The sequence below is a fragment of the Melozone crissalis genome, unplaced genomic scaffold (assembly GCF_028551555.1).
Source record: "Melozone crissalis strain CALT ecotype California unplaced genomic scaffold, PUWL_Pcris_2 ptg000042l_1, whole genome shotgun sequence".
Taxonomy (NCBI): domain Eukaryota; kingdom Metazoa; phylum Chordata; class Aves; order Passeriformes; family Passerellidae; genus Melozone; species Melozone crissalis.
In genome coordinates this window covers 7,014,788-7,042,659 of record NW_026535820.1, presented here as the reverse complement: position 1 = coordinate 7,042,659, position 27,872 = coordinate 7,014,788, and the positions used below count along the sequence as shown (strand labels likewise).

Sequence of the window (27,872 nt, the reverse complement as noted above, 5' to 3'; positions counted from 1 at the left end):
GGAAGGACAATCCTGGCACCACAGTCCCCTAATGACAGGGTTGCCCTTAAATACCCCTAGCATTCCTAGCTAGCTCAGGGAGGCAGTCGTGAGTAAAGCAATGATTTATTCAAGAAAATGCTGATATCACCATTAACTTGAGATCTCAGTCACAAAATATTAGCCTGGTTTCTCTATGGCCTGCTGTAATTTTACATCAGTGGAATTTGGTTGATACCATTGGAATTGCTCCAATTTGGTCTAATAAAGTCAAGAGTAAAGAAAATAGCTGTTACTTTATTTTTATATAAGGAATCCACCTTTATTACAGCTCTAATTTCTTTAAGAATTGAATAGCCTGCAAGCATGGACTACCCCTCAAAACCTGGGGACTTGTTTTCTGGAATCATTTGCACTCTGTAGCGCCTTTTCAAAGCCGTCTTTTCTCCCAGCTCTGCCTTTCCTCGAGTTTTCCCAGGCTGATCAATCATCAGATACTCTGCTCTGCAGGTAGCTCTTTTCAACTCCAGCTCCACAGTGAATACAGAAAGAGGATGCTTAATAAACTCTCCTTTGTGTCACCCACAAAAAGTCCAATTCATAATGCTGTTAAATGAAAAGCTTATCTCCCACCACAAATGTCCTTTAAGCAAATATGCAGAAACACTCTGTATTTAAATTTTGGGATTTCATCCTGGGGCTGCAGCTGTGGCATCTAAAATGTAGTTTTTTATCAATAACATGCAAGGTCACAAAGCAGGGAACTGAGGCATCCCTTGAGCTCATTGACTTCCAGGTCCTGCAACATAACTTTGAGCAAATCAGGGACCAAGAAATTCTTTGGCTGCTGCTCTCCCCTTTGTTTGATCTGAGAACGCTGAACCCAGGGGAGTAGCTGAATGAAATGGTTGTTTTGCTATAAATAATTCATAACTCTCCAAACAGATTTCTTCAAATACAAAAAGTATGTCTTTTACTGAGGGATTCCCTTTAAGTTTTTAAAACCCATTTTTCCTTTTCAGAAATTAGAAAGAGAGATCTGTTAAGCTGGGGAGAGGGGTGGTTTGCTTGTCTGTTTCTGTGATGGCTGAAAAATTGTATGGATCTTGATCTTTCCTCACACATATATCACATTGGAACAGACCTTGATCTTATTTCACACAAGTGTAGCTACACAGACTTCTATGACAGCCTCTTGCTAATTATGTCACTGAAATGTAAGAGATTCACCCTACCGTTTTGCTCATACATAACAGCTTAAGCAGTTTTCTTCTAACACTTGTAAAAACAAATTCTAGGTAAAGTACCAAAATCAAAATGAAATTCAGAACTAGGTATTCAGGAAAGATACAATATACTGAGAAAAAGGAATTTTGAATAAAATACATCTCTTTCCAACTAAAACACAAATCCTGTCAGACTGGATACATCAAGAACCTTATTTGTGGGAAGTTTCCAATGAAGACATATTGAGTCTCAATGGGAAATATTTCCAGTGAATTTCTAAAAAGTAGAAATTATCCCTGGTATTGGTAGAGTTTTGGGTTTTTTAAAAATTGGCTTTACAGGCAGCTCATGGTCTTATTCAAGGAGAGTGACAAGCTGATAGTACAGGTGATAAAGCCAAATCAAACAGGTGTTCTGCTTAGTATGATGATGGTAAATCTGTCTATTTATGGAGCTGAAATGTTGCTCCCATTAATGGTGGAAAAAAATACTATTATTTTTGCTGCTATCATCCTTGGCTTGAACTTAGGAATGCTGCAACTCCCACATTTCTCTAAGATAGTTTTGAAAAGTGTATTCTAATAGCAAGTTGATACAGCTTAGTATTAATTGTCAATAAATCAGATTGTTTTTTTGAAAGCCTGAAAACATACATTCAAGATGTTAATGACTGCCTTATCTTAAAATGCACCCATTCTGAAATAATGTGACTTGTATCCTCCTACACAGAGACATTTTATGGCTAAATAAATTCAGAAATGCATTCCTACAAGCTTTATATACACATTTAATCTTTCTTTTATATATTTTCTTTTCTTCTAGTAAGTGGTGGAATAAGCAACACTTTCCTTTGGATGGATTATAGTACATGTGAACTGCCTGTTACTCTGCAAGAATAAGAAAGCCCTTTGCTTTTACTTGTTAAATATCAACTTGATAGCAAAAAGCATCTGAATGGCTCACACTCACAGATCATCAATTGAATGGGATCAGCACTTCTACTAAAATATCCGAAGTTAAGGATTTGGAAAAGAGGTTTTTGCAGAGATGACCCATTTACAAGCTGGACTTAGTCCAGAGACTATAGAGAAAGCCCGCCTGGAACTGAATGAAAACCCAGACATTTTGCACCAGGATATCCAGCAAGTCAGGGACATGATCATCACGAGGCCTGACATTGGGTTTTTACGTACAGATGATGCCTTCATCTTGAGATTTCTCCGAGCCAGAAAGTTTCACCAAACGGAGGCCTTCAGACTGCTGGCTCAGTACTTCCAATACCGCCAATTAAATCTGGATATGTTCAAAAACTTCAAGGCTGATGACCCAGGAATCAAACGGGCTCTGACTGACGGGTTTCCGGGAGTGCTGGAAAATCGCGACCACTGCGGCAGGAAGATTCTTCTGCTTTTTGCAGCCAACTGGGATCAGAGTAGGTAAATGTAGATAGTGTCCTTATCTTTTTACACACACTCACACTCAACTCCTAATGGAATTTTTTGGCCATCTTTGAAACAGCAAGGCCATTTTCAACAAAATATTTTGTAACCATATCTCCATTACACCATAACTTCCATCTCACCTGATCACCTGTCAGTCCTCATACTTAGGACACAAGGCCATTGAGAGTTAAGGCTATATCAGTGTGTCATACAAGTAGCTCATGTCTGGGTTTTTTTAAAGAAATATTTCCAAATTTTATCCAGACAATGTATTTTTGCTATACGTACATTAACGTCTATCATACAATTACTTCAGCTGTATCACGGACCAGCCAAACAGGTTGACGGAAAGCATCTCAAAACATATGGAGATTCCTGTAGCTCTCCTGGTGCAGAGGAAACTGACAATATTTATTCTATCATCAGACTTTCTAACAGATTGCTTGTTTGTTTGTTTGTTTGAACTATTATGGGAATTGCAGCCTCTGCTCTATTTCCACAAACTGCATTGAGATTTCTACATACTCTGGTGGCTCTGTGTTGTTAGTCCAATAAATGGGACATTCACACAAAGCATATTTTCTGTTCAGGCCATTTCTTTACAGAGTGGCATTAACAAAAATATCTCCTAATCATTATTATAAAATAATGTCCTTAAATTCATGCAATTAGTCAGCTTTCATTACCTATTTGAAGTGGTACAGAGAAAAGGGGCTAGTCCAGGAATACAATTTTCACATTGTCCTCAACTTTGTAAGTTATTCCATTCCATTTTCCCTGACTTCATGGTGAGATGGAGAAGTGTAATCACCTGTAGGTTTACCACGTGTTCTGTTGGATCTTGATACACATCATAAGAAAGAACAAAATTTGGATTCAAGTTTTAAGTACCATCAGTTATGATGGTTTCCAGGTAGGATTTTGTCTTGCCATGGTCTAAAGTCTTTGATGAAAAAGTCTTATCCTTAGGAGTCAGTAGATTGGAGCTTTGATTTTACAGCATAAAAATTATTAGAGAATAATACACATATGCCTGCAATTTTTCATGTTATTTGTTCTCTGGGAAAACCTTTCATCCCCATGTGAAAAGCAGAGTTTCTGATTTTCATTCGCATGTGAATAAATTTCCAGAAAATGATACAGAAGTGTAACTTTGCATAATCAAACATGTTTGGTTAAATGGTGAGCTCAGGGCAGTAATAAAAGTCCTATTACCTACAAACAGGCCAGCAGTTTCTCTCCTGTCTTTCTGAACTGCAAGTTTGCCTTTCTTTCAGAAACCACAGAACTCTTCTGTTAGCAATTGGCCTGAAAAAAAGATGAATGCGCAGGTATCTGGAATTAATAGAAAGCATCAGATTTAGAGGACAGAAGCACAGTGGAACTGCTGGTTGCATGAAAGGATTTAGGTATTGCATAGAGCCAGCTTTGGGTTTCTGATCCTTCAACAAAATGAATCTTTGTGATTAACCTTGTACATCAGGTCCTGCTCTTGGAAAGCTGAGAGTGCTGGTGTCTAAGGCTCCTGCAATGAAACTTTGACAGAATAATGACTCTGGTCAGATTTTGGTTCATATTTTCTGCAAGACCTTTAAATATGCATCCATGATATGTGTGTGTGCGTGTGTGTGTGTGTGTGTGTGTGCGCGTGTGTGTGTGTGTGCAAAAACCAAAGCAACCCTGCATATTTTTGAAGACATAATTTTACCTTTCAAGGAAGAAAAGCTGAGGCAAATACCATAGGATGTACTTTCTAAGAACCCTCAGTGGCATTAAAAATCATGTGCAAAGTTTACCTCAGTTCAGCCACTGAACCTCATATCTTCTGTAGATTCTCATGACAAGGAGTGTTTTTTTCTGTGGGCTTTTGTGGCACTCCAGCTGCAACAGGGATTTGAGACAGGATTTGGGCTGTAAGTAAATGGATATCCTCCTCCTTTTTTGCTGTCTAGAGACATCAACAAGAGGAAAAGCTGTTAAGGAGAGGAAATGGTGAGTGCAGTGTCCTATTAAGCAGCACAGGAACAGGTTATTGACCAGAATAAACACAGATTTTTAAAAGAAGTTCAAAAAAGCATTGTGCACATCTTACATAAATGTATCTTGGGCAACCTTTCTGCAGACATGTCTTCTGAGTGATGGCAAGATGTTCACAAGCTCACATTTCAGCTGAATGCTAATGGAATCGGCCATGATGCACGAATAAGAGCTGATCCTTCAGCCTGCCCTTCCTTACTTTAATCTCATTTGCCACTGGCTTTGCCTTCTCTTTCTTTATGATCAATATCTAATTTATGAAGAGTTGTTTATAAAGAAAAAATAATTTTAAAGGGTCTATTAAAAATGAGAATAGCTATAGTCCATAAGTTGATTTTTAGTTCAGACATCCTTGCCATTTCTGGGAGTATGGTTGCTGTTAGCACATGTCAAAGAGGACAATCTTGAAAGTTTCTGTGCTTATAAATATCTTGATTTTTAACAGGAATTGTCATCATTTGTGTAATATGACTTCTTGGACAAATCAGATCCAAGATGTTTCTAAGGTTCTTCCTGTATCAAAGATAGAATTTCCATTTAAGCTTCTAAAAACGTTTGTAATTTCAGCCACCAGAATGCAACTGATAGGCCTGACATTTCTAGCAAACTAGGTTTTAATTTCCAGTCTCAATATTTCCAGCTTCAGCTTCCAGCTGCTAGATCATGTTAGTTTAAATGTACCACAAAAATATGACAGCTTCCCATGTTCGTCCTTTTGTGTCCTGACCACGTCACATTTAACCTATTTTTGAGTTCTCCGGGGAGGCAGCCCTGTAGGGTAAGTCACTGCCAGGCCAGAAGAAACTGCATTAGTGACTCTGCAGCAGAGGTTCTCGTGCTCACCTTCAGCCATGGGGAAAGAAAAGCAGCTAACACCCTTGTCCTCAAGGAAAATAACAACTGTGTGTTGTCCACAAGGTAAAGAACACACCTCTGAGCAGCCAGCACAGCAAAGATAATGTTCTGCAAAGCAATCCACTAGATTAATGTATCTCAATACACTTAAGATGCCCGAACTTAAACAGTTTTAACTTTACTCTCAGAACTGGGGAGATTTTCCAGGTTTAAAATACTCTTCATGATTCTTTTCTGGACTGTTCCTGTCATTTAAGTGTTGTTGCTAAGGTGCAGGTGGATGAACTAAATAAAAATTTTATTTTTAAAAATTATAAATCATCAAGTGATAACCCTATCTCATCTGTTCAGTAGTTTCCCCTTTTTAGATACAAGATTGTTACTCTGTTCTTAACTACTCTATCCCATTTTGAGCTCATGTTCAGCTCAAATTTGCCTTCAAGTCAGTTTCCTAAAATACAAATGCCACTGGTAAATGTGTCATACATTCTCATCCATAATGTGGGCACAGTCTCACACGTGATTCACGCTCTTGTGCAGAGCTAAACAAGTCCTGCTCCCCAGTTATCATTTCAAGAGGTTTGTGACATCTGCCAAGTTCACTGGTAAAGAATTTTATTTTTGTTTCCACATAGTTCAAAAATATAATGATGATTGTCTTGATCAAACCTCTTTGATGACAGGGAAAAAACCACAAGGGATGATAATTTTTATTGCCAAATTATTAGCTGAGATTTATCACATTTCCAGAGCTAGACTAATTCAGCCTGTTCTGCATAGGTTTGATTTCTCTCCATTGTTCAGGCAGATTTCTTAGAGATGATGTCATCACTTTCTCTCTAGGTCCTGCACAGTATATTTTGGATCTGTTAGTTAAAGTTAATCACATATTCAATACCTTAATTTTCACTTATTCAGTACTGAATAAATGAAAATGAGCAGATGAATAGAAAAGAAAGAGATCAGATAAGTTCCATAGGGAGGGAAAAAAAGCCTGTCGAGTTATATTACTGTAAACTAGTACAGGGGAGGGACATTTTTCACTTTGATCAGAACTCAAGGTGTGGACCCAGCTGACACCCACAAAGACTTTACTTACAACACTTCTTACAGAGCACATTATTTTGAATGCAAATTTGTGCAGCAATAAATTCAGATAAGGATGCCAAACTGATCATGTAATGAATTTTTTTGATTGACTAGTTTCCATGATAAAAAATTCCAGTTTGTAAAACAAACAAATGCATACACACAGTTTTGATGAAACCTGAACAAGGATTTCATGTAAAAAAAAATGTTCCATGTGCTGGAAAACAAATACTCTTTTTCACACTTTTTCATTTCCTCACTTTCACCAAATCTAAGCCCTCACCCCTCTGATTCACCTGTAGTGAATCTGAAGCTTTTAATGAAGTTAGGTAAGAGGGTCCTCTCAGCTGTTGGATTGAGGAAAGCCTTCAGTAACTTCCACAGCTGTTCCTATGTCTGCTACTGTCTTCTCATAAAGCTGCCCATACACCAAGGAGATGGAGCTTTGGGTGAACAAGTAATTCAGCAGAAGGTGTTCATTAATCTTCCAAGCAGAAGTGTTTCTTTCAAGGTTGTTCAGCCAACGTCAAATTTATTTTTGTATAGAGAGCCAGAAGAAGGACTCCAATCACAATACTCTGCAAATAGGGCTTGGGGTAGGGAGCAGAATGTTTTTCATAGTTTTTTTCAGTAAGATGGTAATTAATTTCTGTCTTCAAGTCTGTGCCTTAGAAGCCGTCACATAGCTCCAAAAATTCTGTGAGTCAGACAGAGAAAACCTGCTGCTTTGTTTACAACATACAATCCCAAGTCAACTGCTAGCCATAAACCATCTTTTATTACCCAGGGAATCTCTAATACCAGATACCATTCTGTAGGACAGTGTACTGAGGCTAAAGGGAAAGGAAATATTCTGACACAGAGGTAAACCAACATCTATAAATATTTTAAAGGATCATAATAAAACCCAAGTATGTCCTTCCTGAGAATGCTCAAAGTGGTGTAATTACAAGGATATTATCATCATCAGATCCTGTTGCTATAAAAGAATGCATCTCAAGTGTTGATCTAATATATTTCAAGCATAGTCTCAGATGCTTAATAGAATATGAGGTAACAAACGTCTGTTGGGACTGACTTATAGTCACAGGCAAACTGTGGCAGTAACTCAGCCTCATGTCTGTTTATCATGAGGGATTACAGCTGAAGTGCAGCCAGCCCTGACACCATAATGACTTTTGCACATCAAATTTTTGGGTTTGGTTAGGAGCTAGTGATTCTGTGCTGGGAGATGCTTACAGTAATGCAGATTGGCATTGTGGTTCAAGCATTGCATTGACCAATAAAAAGCTTAGAAGCATGCTGCATAAAAAAATAATTCATGGTACATGACTGAGGTGATCTGAAATGGTAGCAGAATTCAGGATAGTATGGGCAGGCAGCATAGCATAAGCATAATACTCATTTAGAAGAGTAACAGATGTGTAAATTAAATGTTGGACAAAGAAGGAAAGAAAAAGCTCTGTCTTGAAATGTTTTCATTTGCTTACAGGCAGCAGCTTAATTCAGTTAGTACCATTTATTATGAAGCCATATTTGGGAAGGCAATTGTAGCCCATGTGAATGACAGCAGGATGACATACATAAATGAGAATCCTGTGTTGTGCTGCAAAGGGAATCCAAGAAGACAAAGAAAATGTCTGAAAAAAGAGAAAGAAAAACAACAGCTGGGAAAGTTATGAAGCATATGTTGAAGAATGAATAAAGCCTGACTGAAAAGAAAAAACAAATCCATGGAGAGGGATTGTCAATCAAACACATTTTGAGAGGGAAGAGGTGACTGGATGGTGTTGGGCTGAGGGCTGGCTGAAGAGCTGTGAAGGACAGTGCCTGGGGGTGAGAAACACAGTTGCAGGAGTTCTCCCCCAGAACAACACAGGAAAATGTAGGGCAGACTGGAAAGTGGCTCTGTGTCACCTTCCTCCTGTGGCGAAAAGAAACCAATCCAATTCCTGTGCTTCGTAAAGTGGAAGGAAGGACTGCTGATAAAGAAAAATATACAGACACACATACACAGCAAACACATAGGCACACATACACATCCCCTGTTTTTCTTCTTGGACTCAATTTTTGCATAAGGGTTTATGCCTTGGTGTAAGAAAAGAGAAGCTGCATACAGTTGCGATTGCACTTGTCCATTAAAGAATGACCCACAGTCCTATGTGGGGTGTACATGTCATCCTCACAGATGGGATCTGCAAAAGAGCTCCACAACAGAGCTACATCCACAGAACAGTAGGAAGCCAAGCAATGTGACATCCCACATGGTTCTTTGCCCTTTTGAACTTTGGAAACTGCTGGAAATCATGAATGAATGCTCTTATAAATAGCAGCTTTTCGAGGTGAAGCTTTGTAGGAAGAGACCAGAACACTTTTTTTGTCACAGAACTCCTCAAATCAAGTTTTCTAAATATCGAATATTCTGATCAGTTTCTAACTTGCCAACCTACCTAAAAGCAGCCAAGGCAAATTCAGGCATTGCAGCAGGAACAGACTGAAACGAGTCAGGGAAGGAAAAAAAATATTAATTCTCTGGCCAGCTATTTAATGAGCTACATGCAGTAGAAGCATCAGAAAAGGATAGAAATACTGAGCTGGAATCCTTAAAATACACTTGAAATTTTAAAATTTTAATACTTCCTTGATATATTATTTCCCCAGGCCATGATTTATTTTAGATTCTTTTCTCTGAACTCTGAGCCCTATACCAATTGCATTTTACATTGAAATAACTGCTTTTTTCACTCTGGCAAGTGCTGAGCATCCTCCAATTCCAGCACCCTCAGAACAGCACAAGGGATGCTTAGGAATTGGTGCTGTTAGCAGACCAGGTGATCCCACAGGAGTTGCAGCAGAGAGCATAAATTTGGTCAGGATGTGAATGTTATGGTGGCTGCTCAGTTCTGTGAAATACCTGAACAGCACACTGGGGTAAACTCTACCCTGTCACCACATTCACCCTGCTGCAGGGCATTTCTTGGCCATGATGAGGGTGGAGGATGAGGGAGACATGGCTGATCCTGTGGTTGTGCTGGTGAGAGCGCCATGACCATGGGAAGCTCTCAGTGATGTGGGAATTTGAGTGGTACAAGCACCCAGCTGCCACGTGCAAATTTAACCAAGCAGATAGAATAGAGGGCAGGAGGAAGGATGGAGGAGTAAAGTCATTCCAATAAATCAGATTAAAAAATTGAATTGTTAAAGGTCTTTTGTATTTTGCCTCTTTTGTCATGGTTAAAGTAATAAAAGAGTTGGAGCATCATAATTAATATGTCATGGCTGGAGATTTGATTCCTAAAAATGAGAAAATTGCTTAAGAAAGAGGAAATTTTGCTCTTAAATTCTGATATCACTCTCACAGTTTTTGTTTTTAAAAAGTGCAGCAACCACAGAGGCAGCAAAAAACAACTATCCCTTGTTCACAGATCATGGTAATCTCAGCTCTGGAAACTTCCTGGAGGGTCCATTTGTTGCAGGGACAGAGGGCAAAGCAAGCCAGTTAGCCTCCTGCTGACACAATTTCCTATGCAACTGCTTATGAAAACTGTCCATGCTGGGCAAACTAAAGCTAGTAAAGGTTCATTTTAAGGAGAAAGGTAATATGCAAATATGTTTTTCTTTATAGAGAGATGATATCTCTTTCCCAGTATTCCATTGCAGAGGATGGCACTTGTCTGTGCATGCATTAACACATGCAGTGCCAGTTTTCTTTCACACATGCCATATAAATCACAGCACCATGTAAAGTTATGATGCTAGAGGTTCAAAAACAACCTATTTGACAAGGTTGTCCCATAATACATCTTTAGGGACCAAAATTGAATATTTTATTGAAAGTGTTGACTGCCATATTGACATACATAAGAAAAAATATTTGATTTACAGTGTAAGATTAATATGGTCTCTATTTTAACCTTGCCAACCCGCTGTGTATCAAACCTCTTATTCCTGGCAGGAGACCTTTTGGTCTGATCCCATAGAACCACTCCCAAGTGTACTTTAAAGCACACATATTCTCACATACTGCACCAAGGCCTGATGGTATGAATTAATGAAGCAGGAAGAATTTTTTTAGACCTATTTAAACCAATATGCTTTTCTTCATTCTGTTCTAGCTACAAGATATCTCCATATCTTCCTCCTTCTTTCCTACAGATAGTCCTGTGCTCCTTTCCACAAAGTTGCAATCTCAGCTTCTCTGGTTTTATAACACGTCAGTAGAGGAACTGAGTTCCATAAATTCAGCTATGAATGAAGTAACAGAGGTGAAAAAAGGGGTAACAACACAAGGCTACTGCTCTGGTGTGATCAGAAACGTTTGTTCCCCTTGCCAGGGCCAAACATTTCACTGTGTCTTTCCTTCTGAGTGCCTTTCACTGCAAACCCAAGAGATGCCAGTCACGTATTTTAGACATGCACAGATCAATCTACAGAGTATGTGTGCTGCCTACACCACTTCAGGGTGCTAGGCTACGTGACAGCACACAGGATTGCTTTTGTGTGGGTATTTCTAGCCAGGAGAATCTACACCTAGGGGTGATAACCCTATCTAAGTCAGCTTCATCCTCTCCTGTTATCTTGGAGCTGTGCTCCTCTAAGCTGTTCCCACTTTGTGAGGTTTCTCCATAAGTGTGCATTGCCTTGCTTTCCCAGGGTTAATCCTACCTGGCTGTTGTATAGGTACAAAAGAAGAAATGTGATTTATAGTGAAAGAGAAGGAGACCAATGAAAAATCCTGCTTCCAAATCTACTGCAATACTTATTTGAAAACTAAGTAAAAAAAGAGGAGGAATAAACTCTGACCTAGGGAGAGATGGTGGGAAATCTTTCAATTTCTTAGATTCTCATTTACATGTAAGCCACTTCTAGCTGGCTCCTGCAATTTAAATTCACTTTTATTCTGATAAAGCCTTCAATTCTGTTTGAATAAAAAAGTTTTGCAAGTCTGGGGAAAATGGCAATTTGTGTATGCTCTGCTGCCAATGAGTCTTTTCTTTTTCCAGCATCTTATTGTTATTCTCTGCTGAAATGTATATGCAGGTACATGCACATTCACTACCTTTCAGAGAACATTTTGTATGAATAATTTAAAAATACGTCAGTATCATTTTGGGATTTACTTCAGAAAGAGGCTTAGCAGATGTAGGCTCCAGGTTAAAAGCCAAGGAGACTTGTGAGACACCAGGCACCACCTGCCATTATTGGTTTCGTCCTGGCTGACAGGTTTGTCTCTGCTGGGATTTTCTCACCTCTTGATTTCTTAAATCAGGTGTTCATGGGTAACTAATATTGACTGGGCACAAAAGGATTTGAGGGTAAAGAATGGACTACAAATGAAATTATATACAGCAAAGTGATATCACTGGGGAAGCAAAGAGTCTGGGCTGTATTACAGGAATGTTGTCAGCAGGACAGCAGGAGTTACTCACCTTTACCCACCCCAACTGTCCTGCAACACAAGTACAAGCACAAGAGCCAAGTCTGAGCTGAGTCAGAAGAATAGTGCAACAAGAAGTCTGAAAAATATGACTATGTCATACAAGTTGAAGATAATAAGAGGTGGGATTCAATTATTCCTATATATAACACCTTACCTTAACAAAATGTGGTAGTAAACAGTGGATACATAGAATAAAAGCAAAATTATCCCAAATCCTAAACAGAATTCGATTTCCAAATATTAGAAAACAGTTTGCAATGACTAAGATACAGGCAACTGTGGCATTCTGTGGGCTCGTCATCAGCAATGACACTACTGATATGTTTTGCTTCAGATATTTGCTTAAGTATCTCATGACTCAGTATACTTCTCATGCAGAAACAAAAGCACTGCATTTACTTGGCCATTAAACTCTGTCAAAACATATTAACCAAAGCTAAGTCAGACTAATGCAAGGGAATGGAGTGGTCAAGGGTTCCGCCAGATCAAGATGAACAATCCCAGAGAGTCTGAAATGTGTTTTTGTGGAGTGAAACTAACTGCAACATAATTGGAATAATTTTGCAAAGACCTGTTTGCTTGTAGTTATTCTTTGATACTGCATTAGGCCTTTTTAGTAATCCTTTGGTGAAGTAAAAATATTGTCTAGAATAAAGAGAAGTATGCACTACAGTTACATTTATGAAAATTAATTCTGCTGTTGTGATGAATGTGTCCTAAGGCTGTGCAGAGATCTATAAAATGGACTGTCCCTACCTGATTTTCCCCTTTCAATATAGTCAAAACTGTGAGACAATAACATACAAAAAACGGATAATCACTGTAGTATTAAGAAACATGGAAATTTAACAAATCATCCCATGACACCATGAAAATATCTCTGATGATGTCTCCTGAAAAGCAGCCTTTGCAACTTAAAAAAAAGGTTAAAACTTTAAAGATTAAAAAAAGGATTAAAGATTTGCTGGTTGCTTCTTTTTTTGGTAGGTTGGTTGGTTGGTTGAATTTTTTGTTTTGGTTTGTTTTTAAGGAAAGGAAAAGATGAAAAAATTAGGTATTCTTTGAAAAAAAGCTAGCATAAATATAAACATGCAAATGCTTTCCAAAAACAAGAGGAAGTAAAAACAACCAGTGATTTATTTATTCAAGATTTACACATTTGTCCCTAATATCAAGTTTTCCTTCTGGAGTCTTTCTCAGGGCCATGTAACTATGTTTGCTGTGGCAATTTCTGCTGATCCTTTTTCTGCCTCTTTCTGGCTGTCTTTTGCCAAAACAGGACCTCCCTGCTGTCTTATCTTTGTTTCAGTGCTTGTGTTTGGAGTTGAAGTCCTGGTTGCTCTAGCTATCTCATTCCAGAGCTGCTTTCTTCAAATACCTGCACAGGGTCTGGCAGGACATCACTCTGCACTGATTTTTTTCCTAGTTATGTCCTGAACTTAAGTCTTGCATATGTTTCTTCACTAACAATTATTTATAATTGAATTAGCAGAACATGAGTCATGACTTCAACTTATCACATTTCTTTAGTAGTTGTCTGTATTGACTAAGTGAAAGTTCTTATTAGAGGTGTGAAAAAATTATTTCAAATTAATTATTTTAGCTTCATAATAAAAAGAAATACAAACAGAAATGAAAGAGTATAAATTACATTGTCATTTTACAGTTTCCAGTTGGTTAGAAACTTAAAATGCAACCCTTTCCCCCAGAAACAGCAAACTAGAAACAGCAGTTTCCAGAAAGAAGAGACTAAATCTCCACACATGTAAATATACTCTATTGTTTAGAGGTCAGAGTAATTTAGGAGGTCGCCGATAATTACTTTATTAAGAAATTAGTGAAACTTTTATTTCAGAATCCCTAACATTGAAATTCATACAAAATTCTCTTTTCAGCTCAACTCACTTTAATAGTTTATGAACCACTTAGATTACTTTTCTCTGGAAACTCTTAAGAAAACTTGATGATCTCCCCAAACTAATTATGTAATATTATTATTCCAAGGCAAGGACTACACTGCACCTGCAACCCTCATCTGTACCCTGCTGGGAATTGCTGGCATGTGCCATAAAACTGTACTGGCTTCAGGGGAACACGGATATCATCCTGGGCTTATTTTCTCCATTACCATACACCCAATGCAAGGCTCCACAATTCTGTTTCTGGGATCTCAGCTTAAGCAGGTACTACCCACTACTGCTGTTAGCATGTTACACCAAGGTCTACCCTATCCCATTCAAGAAAAACCTTTCATGATGCTAGATCATAGAATGAGAATTCTTAGTTAAATGGCAGAGTTTATTTCAGAAATTTAAGGTTTCAAATCCAGATACTGAACTATAAGTAAAGCATTGATTCTTCAGGTAGATTGACAGATCTTTTAATCCTTTTTTTCTTTTTTCTTTTTTTTTTTTTTTCTTTTTTTAACAATGGATGGATAAATAATGTACTAAGCCCCTGCATTCACATAAATTGAAGTGCTCAAAAATTATGAATACTGGTCTTGGAGTTTTAAAATAAGTTTAATTTTCCCTTTTGTGATTATCTAAAATCATAGTTTAAAAATTGATTCTAGATTATTTTGTCCACTGATCCTGCACAAAAGGCATTTTGGAAACAACTGCAACCCTGGCAGTTTCTAATTTTCAATTTGCAGCCTGAACTTTAAGATTTTTATTCTGTAATTGTTTCATCTATTTTGAGAAGGCCAGTCTCAGCACTGTTGTATTTCTAAATGAGCTGGGCCAGTGACATTAATTTGTTCAGGTTACTGCTTTGGAAAAATTTCAGGGGAGTTATGCTAGGCTCACATCTTTTCCCTTTGACCTTCAGTTCTCTCAGGAAACTGTATTTTGCAATCTGAAGGCCAAAAATACATCCCCAAAACCCCAACTCATTACAAAGGACTATTTTTTCAAAGGAACCTTGCACATCCCAGGAATACTCACATCCTCATTTTCATAGCATCAGGTGGTTGCAGCCATCTCAGGATCTCAACATTTTTTATTTCATCAAACCCAACTAATTCTGTCTAAGTGGTAGTAAAATCCACAGAAAAAAAAGCTTTTGTTAGGCTTTGGGTTTGCTCCATTGTGGCCATCCACACAAAAATACCCTTGGTGAAAGGCTTGTAACACCACATAGAACAGCACTGATGATATTTGGTTTCTGTATTCAGTAATTCCCCTTCAAAAAGAGCAATTGCTGCACTTGCCAGAGATGTTACAGTGGTGGTCATTTATGCAACATACAGAATTACATGCCTAAGGTTTCTACTGCAACATTGTAGAGTTGAGACTGATGATGTCATTCCATAATTTTCATTTTCTACCAGTTACTTATTAAATTCATTCAGTTATCATCTTTTGTTGATTGATACATTGGGGAGTCATGTGTCTGTGGAATCCAGACCTCCCAGAGCACCTTCTCCTAGCTGTTGTCCACAGAGAAGGTTGGATATCCCATGAAACCTGGGGCAAATGTGGAGAATGTGAGTAAAAAGACATACCTTTTTCTAAATTTCACTGGTGATATGTCACCAGACTCTATATTGCTGGTTGGATCCTAACCTCTTTTTGCCTTGCTAAAGTTTCTATAAAATCTGCAGTCTCCTACAGAAGTGGTTGATTTGCTCTTTCTGGGGAGAAAAAATAAATCTGCCTTTTAAGGGGGAATGTTTTTTGCTATTCATTCCTTCACTTTCTTCAATGAAATTGTGTGAAATATGATCCACTCAAAAGGAGCTAGGGTGAAAATGCTCATTTTTCTTGAGCTTCATGGTGCTGTACATCCTTTTCAATATAACTGTGCAAAGTGATTTCTTTGTGGCTGGCAGCACCATGATTCTATATACTTTTATCAGTCTTTATTACATAAATCTACACAGTTTCATTTTTTTTCCTGGTCCTTCTCTCCTGTTCACTCGAATCATCATAACAAGTTTTCAACATTGTTTCTGCAGAGACATGCAGGTAATTTTTTCTAGACTGCTGTCTTATGAATCTTTATTGCATCTGTTTTAAGCTCCCCAGTGATTATTTCTACATCAATAATATCAAGTTCCTCCATCTTGTCAGCTATATCAAAGTTGCTTATTGTTCCAGTGGGAAACCTCTATGATATATAATACTTGACATCATTTTTCATTTATTTATAAGAAATTATTAGAATATTTTCGTGTCTGTCTTTTGTGTGCCCTGGAGGGCTCTAACTAAAACAAATTATAAAGCTTATTGTGATTGACGAGAGTTTTATACATATTTCTAATATCTCCTGCTTTCATTGCCTGGATTTAAGTCCAGCCAAGTATATGTTCTTTGCCTCATTTAATAGCCAGTTTAGGTGCTTACTAATGTATATTTGCATTTCTACTTTCTGCCTCTTCTTCTCATGTCCTGGTAACCTCTTACCCCAAATGTATCTCAAGAGATACATTTTTTGAGGCTTTCTGGGATGAGTAACCAGGTGCTGTTTGAATGTCCACAAACAATAATATGACTTTTGTCATTCTGAACACGTCACTCTCAAAATATGTGCATTGGTGAGCAGTTATTTGATTTTAACTTTGCTATTTGATCTAGCCATGATTGAAGTCTGCTGTAAGAGTTTCTGTTTGCAAGCAAAGGGACAATTAGACAATTTTCTTGGAATTCTTTAATGAAAAATATGAAAATATGCCATTTGGTTAGCTAATAAAAGATCTTCCTGTGAATTTTTTATTATTTTTTTAAATACAGCTGAAGTCTCTCATTTTGCAAATAAAAGGAGTCCTGATACTTTGGACAGAGAGTAGGATTTGCAAGTGGCAAAATTATGTTATCATAACACCCAGTAGTAATCTTTTGACAGACAAGTGAGGTGAATGGTGGTGTGAGAAAAAATAAATGAAAAATCATGTAGGTTAGTGAGGAATAGCAAACATTGTGGAAAACTCTAGAATGACCTAGAAAAGCGGCATTACTCTGCAAAAAGGTCAAAGAAAATGTTGGATTTTAATATGTGGCCACATATGGAGATCTTTCACCCTTTCTTAACTCTGCACACTTTTGTCTGGATTTTCAAGTACTTTTAACCTTTCAAGAAAAGCCTTGTGTCATTATGGACACCATAATTAAGAAGTGTGCTTATTGTGCAGTGGTGGTCAGAACAGTTAATTGTTATGCTGCATTTAGAATGAGATGAAGAACAAATAGGAAAACACAATGATTTCTTTTTTGCATGCTGATCTTCCAAACTCACCTTGAATATAAATTTAACTTTATCCTGTATTATTTCAAAAAGAAAGGAATGTAGAAAAATACACCTATCTGACCAAAGAAAAGAAAAGGCAATGAAAGGAATTCATTAGTGTTATGAACAAGTGAGGTGATTGCACCAGGAGAGAACAAAAAGTTCACAGCTATTTCAGATGGGAAGATGTTGAAGATGCAGAGGAGATAAAACTAGAGGGGACATAGTAGAATCACACAGAGAAAACATGATGCCAGGGAAACTGAATCAGTGGTGCCATTTGTACCTTCCAACAACAAAGCAAAGGAGCTGTATAATTGCTTTCAGACATTAAGCAGCAGCTTCATAATGTTCAAAAGAAAACCCCTTCCCTTTCTGTAATGAAAAATTAACTTGTGAAATGCAATGGTGCAAGAAATTGAGCAAATAGCTTAGAGTGATGCAAGGATGCAAGAGGGAATAAGAAAAGGCTAGGCAATCACACAGAGTAAAATAAACTACAGAGGTCATCAATCCTAATGATTCTGGCAATAGCCATTCATGTGCCAGCCATTTGTTTTGTTCATTATTACTATAGCTGTGCTTTGAGGAAACTATCACAACATTGGTGAGATCACCATAGGAGATTAAAAACTACCTCCTAAATGGGATCCTGATCTGTGTGTTACCATGAATTATCTCCTAAATTCCCAACAGTGAGGCCACTAACCTGAAACCCCCACGGACTCCCTGGATCTGCTCACACTGGAATGAACTCCTTGCCTCTCTTCCCCATGCTCCTCACAGGGGACACTGCCTTTGGGAATAGCCAGGCAAATTACAGCAGTGGCTCTGTCAAACTGATTTATTGATTGCACTTAGGGGTTGTAGTATAGGGCTTTTAATAATTTCCACAATATCATAACACACTGCCTGAGATTGTAACTTATTCCTTCTGAACAGAGAAATTTACACAGTGTGCAAGCATGGCATGGCCCTGGCTGCTAAAAAGGTGAGAAAATCAGCAATGTGAATCTCAGAAATACTTAATTCGTAAAGGAATAAACCAAACCCACAGCCAAAGGAACACTTCTATTGCACTTGAGATTGAATTCTGGCCTTTTCTGTCAGCAGCAGGCTGCTGAGGAGAGTTGTACACTGCTCTTGGGAGGCCAGCCAAGCCCTGCTGCATCCACAAGAACTCCTTAGGAGCAGTCAAAGAACCTATGCTGTGATAGGTTGCAATCAGTTGCCTGCTCTGTTTGGGATCAAGTTTCTGGAGAGCTCTGGGAGGGATTTTTTTAAGTCTTGGGAGTGTAAAAATTCTGTGCTTTATCTTGGACTCATCCCCTGCTAAATGGTGTGACACTTCTGTGGGCTGAGGCAAAGGGAAGAACAGATGCCAGCTTCCCTTGGGTGGAAGCTGGTTCTATCATTTGTCTGAAGAGCCCCACCACCAGAAGCCTCCCTCCCAAAACCCAGGGTCTGTGAAGGTCCCTGTTTGTCAGCCAAATTACATGTGGTCCTTGCTCAGTCACATTAACATCAGGGACAAAGCATTCATTTGTTAAGGGCGCCTGCAATATGAATGAGAGCGTGTGGGAGGAGGTTCGTAGCACAGACTTGAATGCAGAATGTGTAATTCGTGGGCTATTGGTTGCTATGGAGTCCAACTGAAGTGGAAACTGATAGCAAAAAAAAAACCAACTCATAATAATTTTATGTACAAAAACCTCTAGCAGAAACATAACAAGAGAAAATTTTTATATCTTCAAGGAAGTCACTGAGAGGAAATTTTTGCTTGATAAGAAGAAAAAAAAAAGGATGCCATTTTTTTTCTCAGGCTTGTACATTTCCTCTCCACTGGCTGTGGCAGAGGCTTCCAGCTCATTCTAAGCAGGAATTCAAATCTAGCCAGATATCTGTGTGTGGATGGCCTTCATTCAGTTATAAACTAAGCCATGCATTTCTAACATTAGAAATGTGAAATACAGTTCAGGTCTCAGCTTAGTCTATGCTTTTTTTTCCGACATCCAATGCATTGCTGGACTAAGCACTTCTGAAGAAAAACACCATCTATCCAGTCTGTTGTCCTGGATGTAAAGTTACTTGTAAATTTTATTTATAGAATGACACAGATGCTGTGGGGAAAAAACTTGCTATCTTTTCATTACAAAACAGGGGAGATGCTTGTTTGAAGCTGACATACTGGAACAACCAAAGATAGCTGTGCTGGATGCGACAGAAGAATTAATTTGGAGCTCTGACATTAACTTGATGTAACCCGTGTTTTACTCAGTAGGAGTTTCCTGTGCATGCATTCTGTTTTGACAGAGGGAAAAAAAAATTAGCTTGGGCATGACAAAGAAGGGTATGGTACCCCACAAAATAAGAAACTTGCCCTTATATTTTTCTTTAATAATTTCTGCAGTTTACATGTCACTGAGTTATTCATATTTCTTGCAGCTAACAAGTTTATATGGCTTTCAATTATTCTATGAAGAAAGTTACCTACAGCAGGCCAAAATATTCTTTGTGAGCATTTGCTGCTCATGCAACCCATTTCCTTGAATTGCAGGCAAGCCTTGCTAATTCCTGCATATATGTGTGCTATTCAGACCTCAGAGAGAGGAGACAAGCCCTCTTCAGGGCATGACTCAGCTGTGAGCTCCTCTGTTTGACTCTTCATCCTCTCTAGAGCAGGATTAATCAAGTGAGTCACCGTGTTCATTTGTGATTCTTCATCCTGAACTTATTTTTCCTGATTATTATAAGCCAAGGGCTGGTCTGAATTGTGCACATGAGAGACCTTTCCTCACCAAAAGTGATAAGGTGTGAAGATCAGGTTTTGCAGCAGCTAGAGTGATTGCCATTTCCTATTGATGCCAGAAAGGCAGGGGAGTTGCTCAGGATCATCAGTTTGAATCAAGACATGAATCTCCAAGGTCTGTGTGTTAATAATTTCCAGTACTGATTCCAGTAGGGGTGAGGTTTAATTTTCTAAAATAAATATGTACATTAAAAAACCACAGACGTTTTCCAAGAATACAACAATGGAAGTTTGGTGCTTTCTTATCAATACTTCATGAGCAGAAAGGAGAATTTAATCTGATGAAATAAATGACTTTGTATGATTTATGAACACCTGTTCAAAGCCCACTGTTGACTGGATTCCAGAGGCTTTGTTTAATTCATATTTCATGGATAGCATACCTCAGCTGTGTTTGGGAACAATTGAAAGTGTGCCTTCCTGGGTTCTCCTTGTCCACCTGCATGGACCTGCTGTGCTGCTCATGTCTCCCTTTCTAAGCTTTTCATAGAATCATGGAATCATTTAGGCTGGAAAAGTCCTTTAAGATCATTGAGTCCTACCGTTAACCCAGCTCTGCCAAGTCCACCACTAAACCATGTCCCTTAGTGCCACGTCTACACGGCTTCATATGTCTCCAGGGCAATCCTATCAGTGAAAAAGCTTTTCCTAATATCCAATCTAATCCTCTCCTGGAACAAATTAAGGCCATTTCCTCTTGTTCTGTCACTTGTTACCTGTGAGAAGAGACTGACCCTCACCTTGATATCTTTTTTCAGGAAGTTGTAGAGAGTGGTAAGACCTCCCATGAGTCTGCTTTCCTCCAGGCTAAACACCTTCAGCTCCCTCAGCTACTCCTCACAAGACTTGTGGTCCAGACACTTCACCAGGACTTCACCTGTCCTTCAATAGACCTGCTCCACACCTCAGTGTCCTTCTTGTAGTGAGAGACCCAAAACACAGAATTTGAGATGCAACCAGCTTCTTGAACTTGGACTAGCTCAAATAATTTGGGGCAATCTGAAGATTTGTTTCTGGTCCTTTTTTCTGCTTCCTTTTCTGTGTTTTGCTCTCACTGGGAATCCTCCTTGCAGGGCAGGGTCAGCTCTCCCCATTTAGAAGCTAAATATGCATTTTTGCTCTCTTGGTGATTTTTTGTGTATGGAGGGAACAAAGCAAGATGTGGTCTCTTACTTGATTTGTATCTGTGCCATGTTCGCAGTTTGCCAAATGCTATGGAGCTTTGGCCACCTTTTCAGCATTAGAGAAGAGAGGCTCTTACAGCATATTAACTTAGGGACATTAAGCTGAATTATCTGCAACTGCCAAGATAGAGGCACTCATCCAAAGTTTTTAGTCTGCTATCTCATGGGACTGTCAGGATTTGTGGTGACAGTTTGTTTTTGCTTACTCCCAGACAATCTTAATGGCTTCAGCTGCCAGTACTTCTGTACATTTGTACTTTTAACTATCTGAATAATCCAATTAATTTCACTAGCATGCCTAAAAGTGCTTAGTTTTTCAGAAGGAGTAATGTCAAAAGCCTTTACTGATGCTGTCTTCTCCAAAATGTATCACTTTCTTTCAGTATGTCTTAGTTGCCCCCTTATTTTCCAGCAGTGCCTCAGCTTTTTTATCCACGGATCTCCTCAAAATGACTGGTGGCAGATAGATGCAAATAGAGCATTTAATTTCCTTTCAATGTCTTTATCCCCTTTAATTGTTCCCACTGCACCCTGGTACTCCACTGAGCCTTCTGGTTCTCTCACAGCCTGCTTACACCTCTCATAATTAAGTAATTTCTTCTTATTTATTTTCATGTTATGCCTTTGGCTAATCTCCCCACCAAATCCCTCAGCTAAACCATCTTCATTTTTTGTGTTACGTTATTGTTCCTTACCACTAGCTTATGTTGGGCTAACTTCCCATTTTCCAAAGGGTATTTGAAGAGTCTCTTTTGTGGTACCTTTCCATTCAGCCAAAGCAGATAGGCACACTCACTCCCTCCTCCTTTTTCTCTTTCTGGGGCTTGTGCAAATCTTTTGTAACTCATTAGTGGCTCACTTCAGTAGGCTTCATGCTGAATCCTTACAGGACCTTATACATTTCCCTTTGTGTAGTTGTAATTTATTTCACTTTTCTTTTCTGTGTGAGAGGGTTAAACTGGTGAGGAGGGGCATTGGAGGAGGGGAAGGGAACATTAAGCAATGGAACAAAAGTGATGGACTAATAAAAAGTGGTTCTGCGTTCATGCATAGAAAATTATTTGGATGCAAATCAGTCACACAGCTGAATGATTTGTCTCAAAGCCCCAAGACTCGAGAGCAGAGGGCTTAAGACTCAAGTGGCACTCTGTCTGATTTCTATCCAGGCTCTGCATTCATGGAACAGTGTGTCTGCAAACAACCCACCTGGAGGACTTGTGTGCTGCTTTTATAACTCCCTGTACTCATCAGAAAAACGTCTTTGTGCTCACTCTGAGTTATTTCCTACACCATGTCTTCAAATTGCAAATGCATAGAGAGTGGAGGGATGTAGGCAGGGACAGCCAGATTAGTTGTAAACTAAGAAAATTGAGTGCCATATCTCCCAGGTAAATAATTTCTACTGAAAGTACAGGAAGGTACAGGCGAGTAATTGTTTGATAAATTGGCAATTTATGAAACTGAAACAAAGACTGGAATTCTTCAGCACAAAGTCCAAGGGGAAGATTTTGCGCTGAAATATTTCCATTGTCATTTAGAGTTTGAGTGGATTACAGAAGATATCTTGTATCCACCATTTCCAGACAGTCCCACTGGAATCATTACAGACTTCAAAAACATCAGTGCTAGCAGGATCAGGAATATAAGTTTGAATGTACTCTTAAGAAAACTTCTTCCCATAAATGAAGGATGAAACCTTTTTTTTGTCACAATGTAGCCCTGTTTAACACCTTTGTCAATAAAAACCATCCAGTTCATTCTAGGTTTTGCAGCTGTGGGATTGAGATCACGATTATTCCATCTTCCCCAATGTAGCCAGTTAATGATATAATTTCAAACTGATGCCAACAAGAGTGCAAAGAGGGCTGGCATGTATGTAAGGACACTTTTGGAGCCTCTGCACATGTCTGGGAGCTTCCATGGGGCAGTTCTTGTGGAAGGCTGACCACCTGAAGGAGGATGCTGGGATAGTGTAGGATATATTACATAGATATGGTTTAGGGCTATGTCCTGGTTTAGGGCAAATTTGGGAGGAAACTTCCAAAGAGGTCCCTGTAGAAAGTAAATTCAAGTGACCTCTCCCCCAACTGGTTCAGGAAAAGATTTCCTTGGAGAAAAGGGGGAAAAAACCTGTTTATTTAACTGGCAAAGTATTCACAAGTATAAAAAAATGAAAAATATTAAACAATAAAACCTCTCATTGTTCTGAAGAGGTGGCAAATTCAGAAAGTCATTTTGTGGGCTGTAGCTCAGCTCACTCAGTCTCTTATCAGTCCCTCTGGCACTGGAAATGCCACATCCCGGGCCCTGGTGGGCCACAGGTGTGAGCTCCAGGTGTTCTTCTGGGTTTTCAGTCCAGGGCAGGTTTGAACAGCTCCAAGAAAAAGAAAAGCCGCAGTCTGGGGAACTTTACTGCCTCAGCTAGCTAAAAACTAACTAAAAAAAGCAAAGGAGAGCTCTGTCCCGCTGTCCATCCATGCTGCAGACATCACAGTCCAGAAGCTGGAATGTGGAGGACTGAGTGCAGTTTCTGAAAACAAACTCCATGATTCTTTTCCCCCACTTTACTCTCAGAACCAGTCTTAAAGGTGCAGAACTTAATATCTAGCATAAACAGAAGAGATGACTGGGGATATAAGCATCATAAAGTCACCCTAGAGCTGGGTATATTTGGGGTTTTTTCACCAGATATGGTCATCTGATGCTGCTGCTTGAAAGTCATCACCATTTCAGCTAAGCAGTAGGTAGTATATCACAGTTTTCTAAAATAAATTTAGACTTAAAATACATGCCAATTGCCAATCCAATCAGTATGCCTTCACCTGACATTGCTAAGGAAATACTCCTTTTAGCTGTTTAGTTGAGCTTCCCCATAGGGTTTGAAAAGGTCAAGGTTGTCTTGTAACTGTAAATGAGGGAGAGGTGACTTGGTATGCAGCAAGAACAATACTATGTGTCTTTAAGTTCAATAAGTTCAATTTATTGCCCCAATAATTATACTTAAGAGAAGCTTCTAACTTTTGCAGAAAGGCAGAGTGCAGAAGCAGATTTACAAGGGATCAGGTCTTTATAGAAGGAATGTACATTTCCACTCAAAACCTATTGAGAGAAAAGAGAAAGAATCAGAGAACAATTCGCCATTTACTTTTAATAGAAATTTAACATGTGTTGATGCCATTCAGGGGTAGAGGCCAATGGTAGAGAAATTTGTTTTGACTGCACATATGTTTTTTTATCTCAGGCAGAATTTGAAACAAATGCTCTTGAATGTTTGAGGGGATTTGTTTTAAATTGATGAAAACAGCAGAAAAGAAATAAATTAAAATTTCCATGGGAGAACACTGTATGAACCTTCCCTGTAAAGACCTCAGGTCTCATGAAAACTTGAGAACAATGCTAAGGTAAAACAGATTGCACTAGCAGTATATTACAATTTAATTTTACACAAGGTTATGCTGCACTTTGTGAAGCTTTCCTTACTTATTACTCTCTAGTGGAATGTATTGTTTGTAAATAATCTTAATGAGAAGGACAGATGAGGAGAGCACCTAATTCATCTCGCTGGGGTATAAGTATGGACTAGTCATTAAAGTGTCCAAGTCTTGCTTTTGTGAAATGGAAGTAGTGAGAAAATGGAAGGAGTGAGCAGCCCAGGCTTCCCAGAGCAGACTTTCACATTAAAGAAAGCATTTCAGCACTTTCTTCCCTTTTACTTGTTAAATGCTTCAGGCCCTCCGAGGCTTTTAATTATTCTCCCAGAGCTGAGGGAAGCCTTGTGGCCAGCCTACTGTAGCTGATAATTAATAAAGAGCTCTCATTTTGAGCATATGTAGCCATTTCTCATGTTGCATTTGGTTTGCAAAAATAAGGCAACTGTCAAACTGCATTGTGTAAAGCCTTGCATCATTCCCTACACTCAAGCACAGAACCTACTTGTATGATATCTTTTATATTAATATTGTACTGATTTATTTCCTTTTCTGAAAATAAGGAAACAAAAAACTGATAAGAAGAAGGGAAACAAACTGGTAAAGTATATCCAAATGAGCAACGATTTAAATCGATAGCTTGAATTTGTTTAATTTTATCACAGAAAAATAGTTTCCCAATGTAGCTTAGCTAAAATCTATTGACAGGTCTACTAGCAAAACTAAGGAGATCTCATTCAGTGTTTATTTTATCCGTCAGTGACCAGGATTTATCACACCAAGCAGTTTTGGAGCAGCAACTCTTTAAAGACACCTCTGAAACAACTCTTTTTCAGGATTCTGCCAGAATAAATCCCTGTCCTTCACTCATGCCCCACCCATAGCAAAACTGAGAATCTTGAGGTTTGAAGACAACTGCAACCATTGATTTCTTTTCTGCTTTTGCTTTAGGAACTCCTTCATAGATATCCTTCGGGCTATTCTCCTTTCCTTGGAAGTGCTCATTGAAGATCAGGAGCTTCAGATAAATGGCTTCATTCTAATTATAGATTGGAGCAACTTCTCCTTCAAGCAAGCCTCCAAGCTTACACCCTCTATCCTCAAACTGGCCATTGAAGGGTTACAGGTAGGTGGAGGGTAACACATGTACCTGCAACTTTTATTGCTGCAGACAGTGATTTTTGCTTCATCAGGCCCTGGGCAAAGTGAAAGGAGGAGAAATAATCTAGAATGCTTTAATGTTCCATCCACTTGCTGCATAGATCAATTTTCAGACATCTCATTTTGTCTGCCTTTCACTTTTATTTCAGCTGTAAATCAATGTAGCCAGGACGTGTGTTACTTACCACAGCATTAAGAAGGAGGGTTAGAGATTTGAGGTTTAATCCATGAGAGAATTCAAGGGGATTAGAATCCAGCAGTGTCTGCAGTCCACATGCAAGCACATGTGTGTGCAGAGGGAGGGTGACAGGAGATGAGAGCAGCTCCCTCAGCAGATGGAAGAGCAGTGCTGTGTTCATGGGAATGCGTTTGAGTAGGACGGGAATGAGGAAGAGGGAGGACAGGCTCCCTGTTGTGGCCTCATTCTGACTGCCCTCATTTGTCACACAGGATCCTGTTGGTTCATGGTTCAGACTCTTGAGGGGCTGCACTTCCACCTGGTGCTTGCAGATAAATAGGAACAAGCTAAAACCATGTTCTGTCATGGGGCTAGGTAGGAGGTGAGGAACAAGGCAGCTGGGGCCTGATGGGACAACCTGAGGATGAGGATAAACTGTGGTGGTCAGAGAGGACTTCAGTCCCTTCCACTAGTTCGAGCCCATCTCTGGTGTTAGACCTGAGAAGGACTTTTTACATAACCTTACGTAACTATTTGAGGGCATTTGATAGAATCCAAGGGCTATTTAAGTTGGAAGGAGAGATGGAGACCACTTTGTCTGACTCCCTGCTCAAAGCAGGGATGATTTCAATCTTATACCAGCTTGCTTAAAGACCATGTTTTCATGCGGCTACATATTTAAAAGGAGAGATAAGTAATTGTTTTTTTCTTGCTTAATACTTACCAGATATCCTGTTGTCATAAACACCTCAAGAAAAATTCTCTCTAGTGTGTTCATTTTTATTTTAACTTACATTCCAGAAGGAACAATTTGTTCGACTATTTTTTTTGACTAGCAAATTATCTGCAACTAGATCATGATTGTATCTGCTTTGTTTTATTATTCAAAAATTAGGTAGAAAAATCTGCCAGCGATTTTAAGCCTGTGTTCCCCTTTGTGAGGAATTTTCATCTATTCTAACAAATTAGAAAGTCAAGCTGTGCAATTAGTCCTTAGCACAATACCTTATCTTCTCCTGCAGATACTATCACTTCATACAGAATAACATTCTTTGCTTCAGAAAAAACTTCTAGTCAGAAGGAAGATAAAGCCAAGTGACATTCATAACTAAATCAAATTCTAGCAAAGCATCCTTGTGCATATCCAAATTTAGCTTTTCCATCTATTCAGTTTGAGGCCAGTACAGCCTTCATCCCATCGAATTTCTGGCCATGGCACTGCCAGGTTTTCTGCCTCCCGTTTGTTTGCATTTGTCAGCAGCAATACTGGAAGTACTGAAGCCTGGAAGTACCAAATCTTATAATTCTGTCATTAGCCTGACATCCTGTGCTGTGCAATTGAAGGAGGCAGCATTAGTTGAGTATGCAACTGCATTTCTTTTCCTATTTGAAGATGAGTTACTGTTGTCTTCTCCAGGATTAGTAAAAATGTGACTCTCTCTGAAAGTACAAATTGGGATAACTTGTCCTAAACTTAGCTAGCCACTGGCTTTGTGAGTAGTAGGAGTAGTAGGAGTTGTGAAAGCTGCATTCCTTTTTACCGGTTCTAGAAGCAAGACATTCATGCTTATCAAGCACATATTTAGCATACAATGATGTTGGGGGCTTTTTAGTTTGGGGAGTTTTTTGGCTCTTACCATTGCTGTTGAAATCCCTTCACTGAGACTTTGTTCTATTATTATTGAAAAAGAACTAGTGCTATCCTAATGTAAAATTTGTGTGAAATGTAGTTGAAATGCAGACAATACCTACATACTTCAGAAAAAGAGTCACTGCATTGGAGGTCACTGAAAGGAAAAAAGTCAGGTCCTACT

General features: G+C 38.8%; 1 protein-coding gene across 1 annotated transcript in view; it reads left to right on the top strand.

The window, feature by feature from the left end:
* CLVS1 (clavesin 1) overlaps window positions 1-27,872 on the top strand; it is a 97,166-nt gene that overhangs the window by 7,871 nt on the left and 61,423 nt on the right. The window contains exons 2-3 of the mRNA XM_054284752.1: window positions 2,029-2,642; window positions 25,671-25,845. Coding sequence (XP_054140727.1) covers window positions 2,254-2,642; window positions 25,671-25,845 — 564 coding nt within the window. The 5' untranslated portion in view covers window positions 2,029-2,253. The remainder of the gene's footprint in view (window positions 1-2,028; window positions 2,643-25,670; window positions 25,846-27,872) is intronic.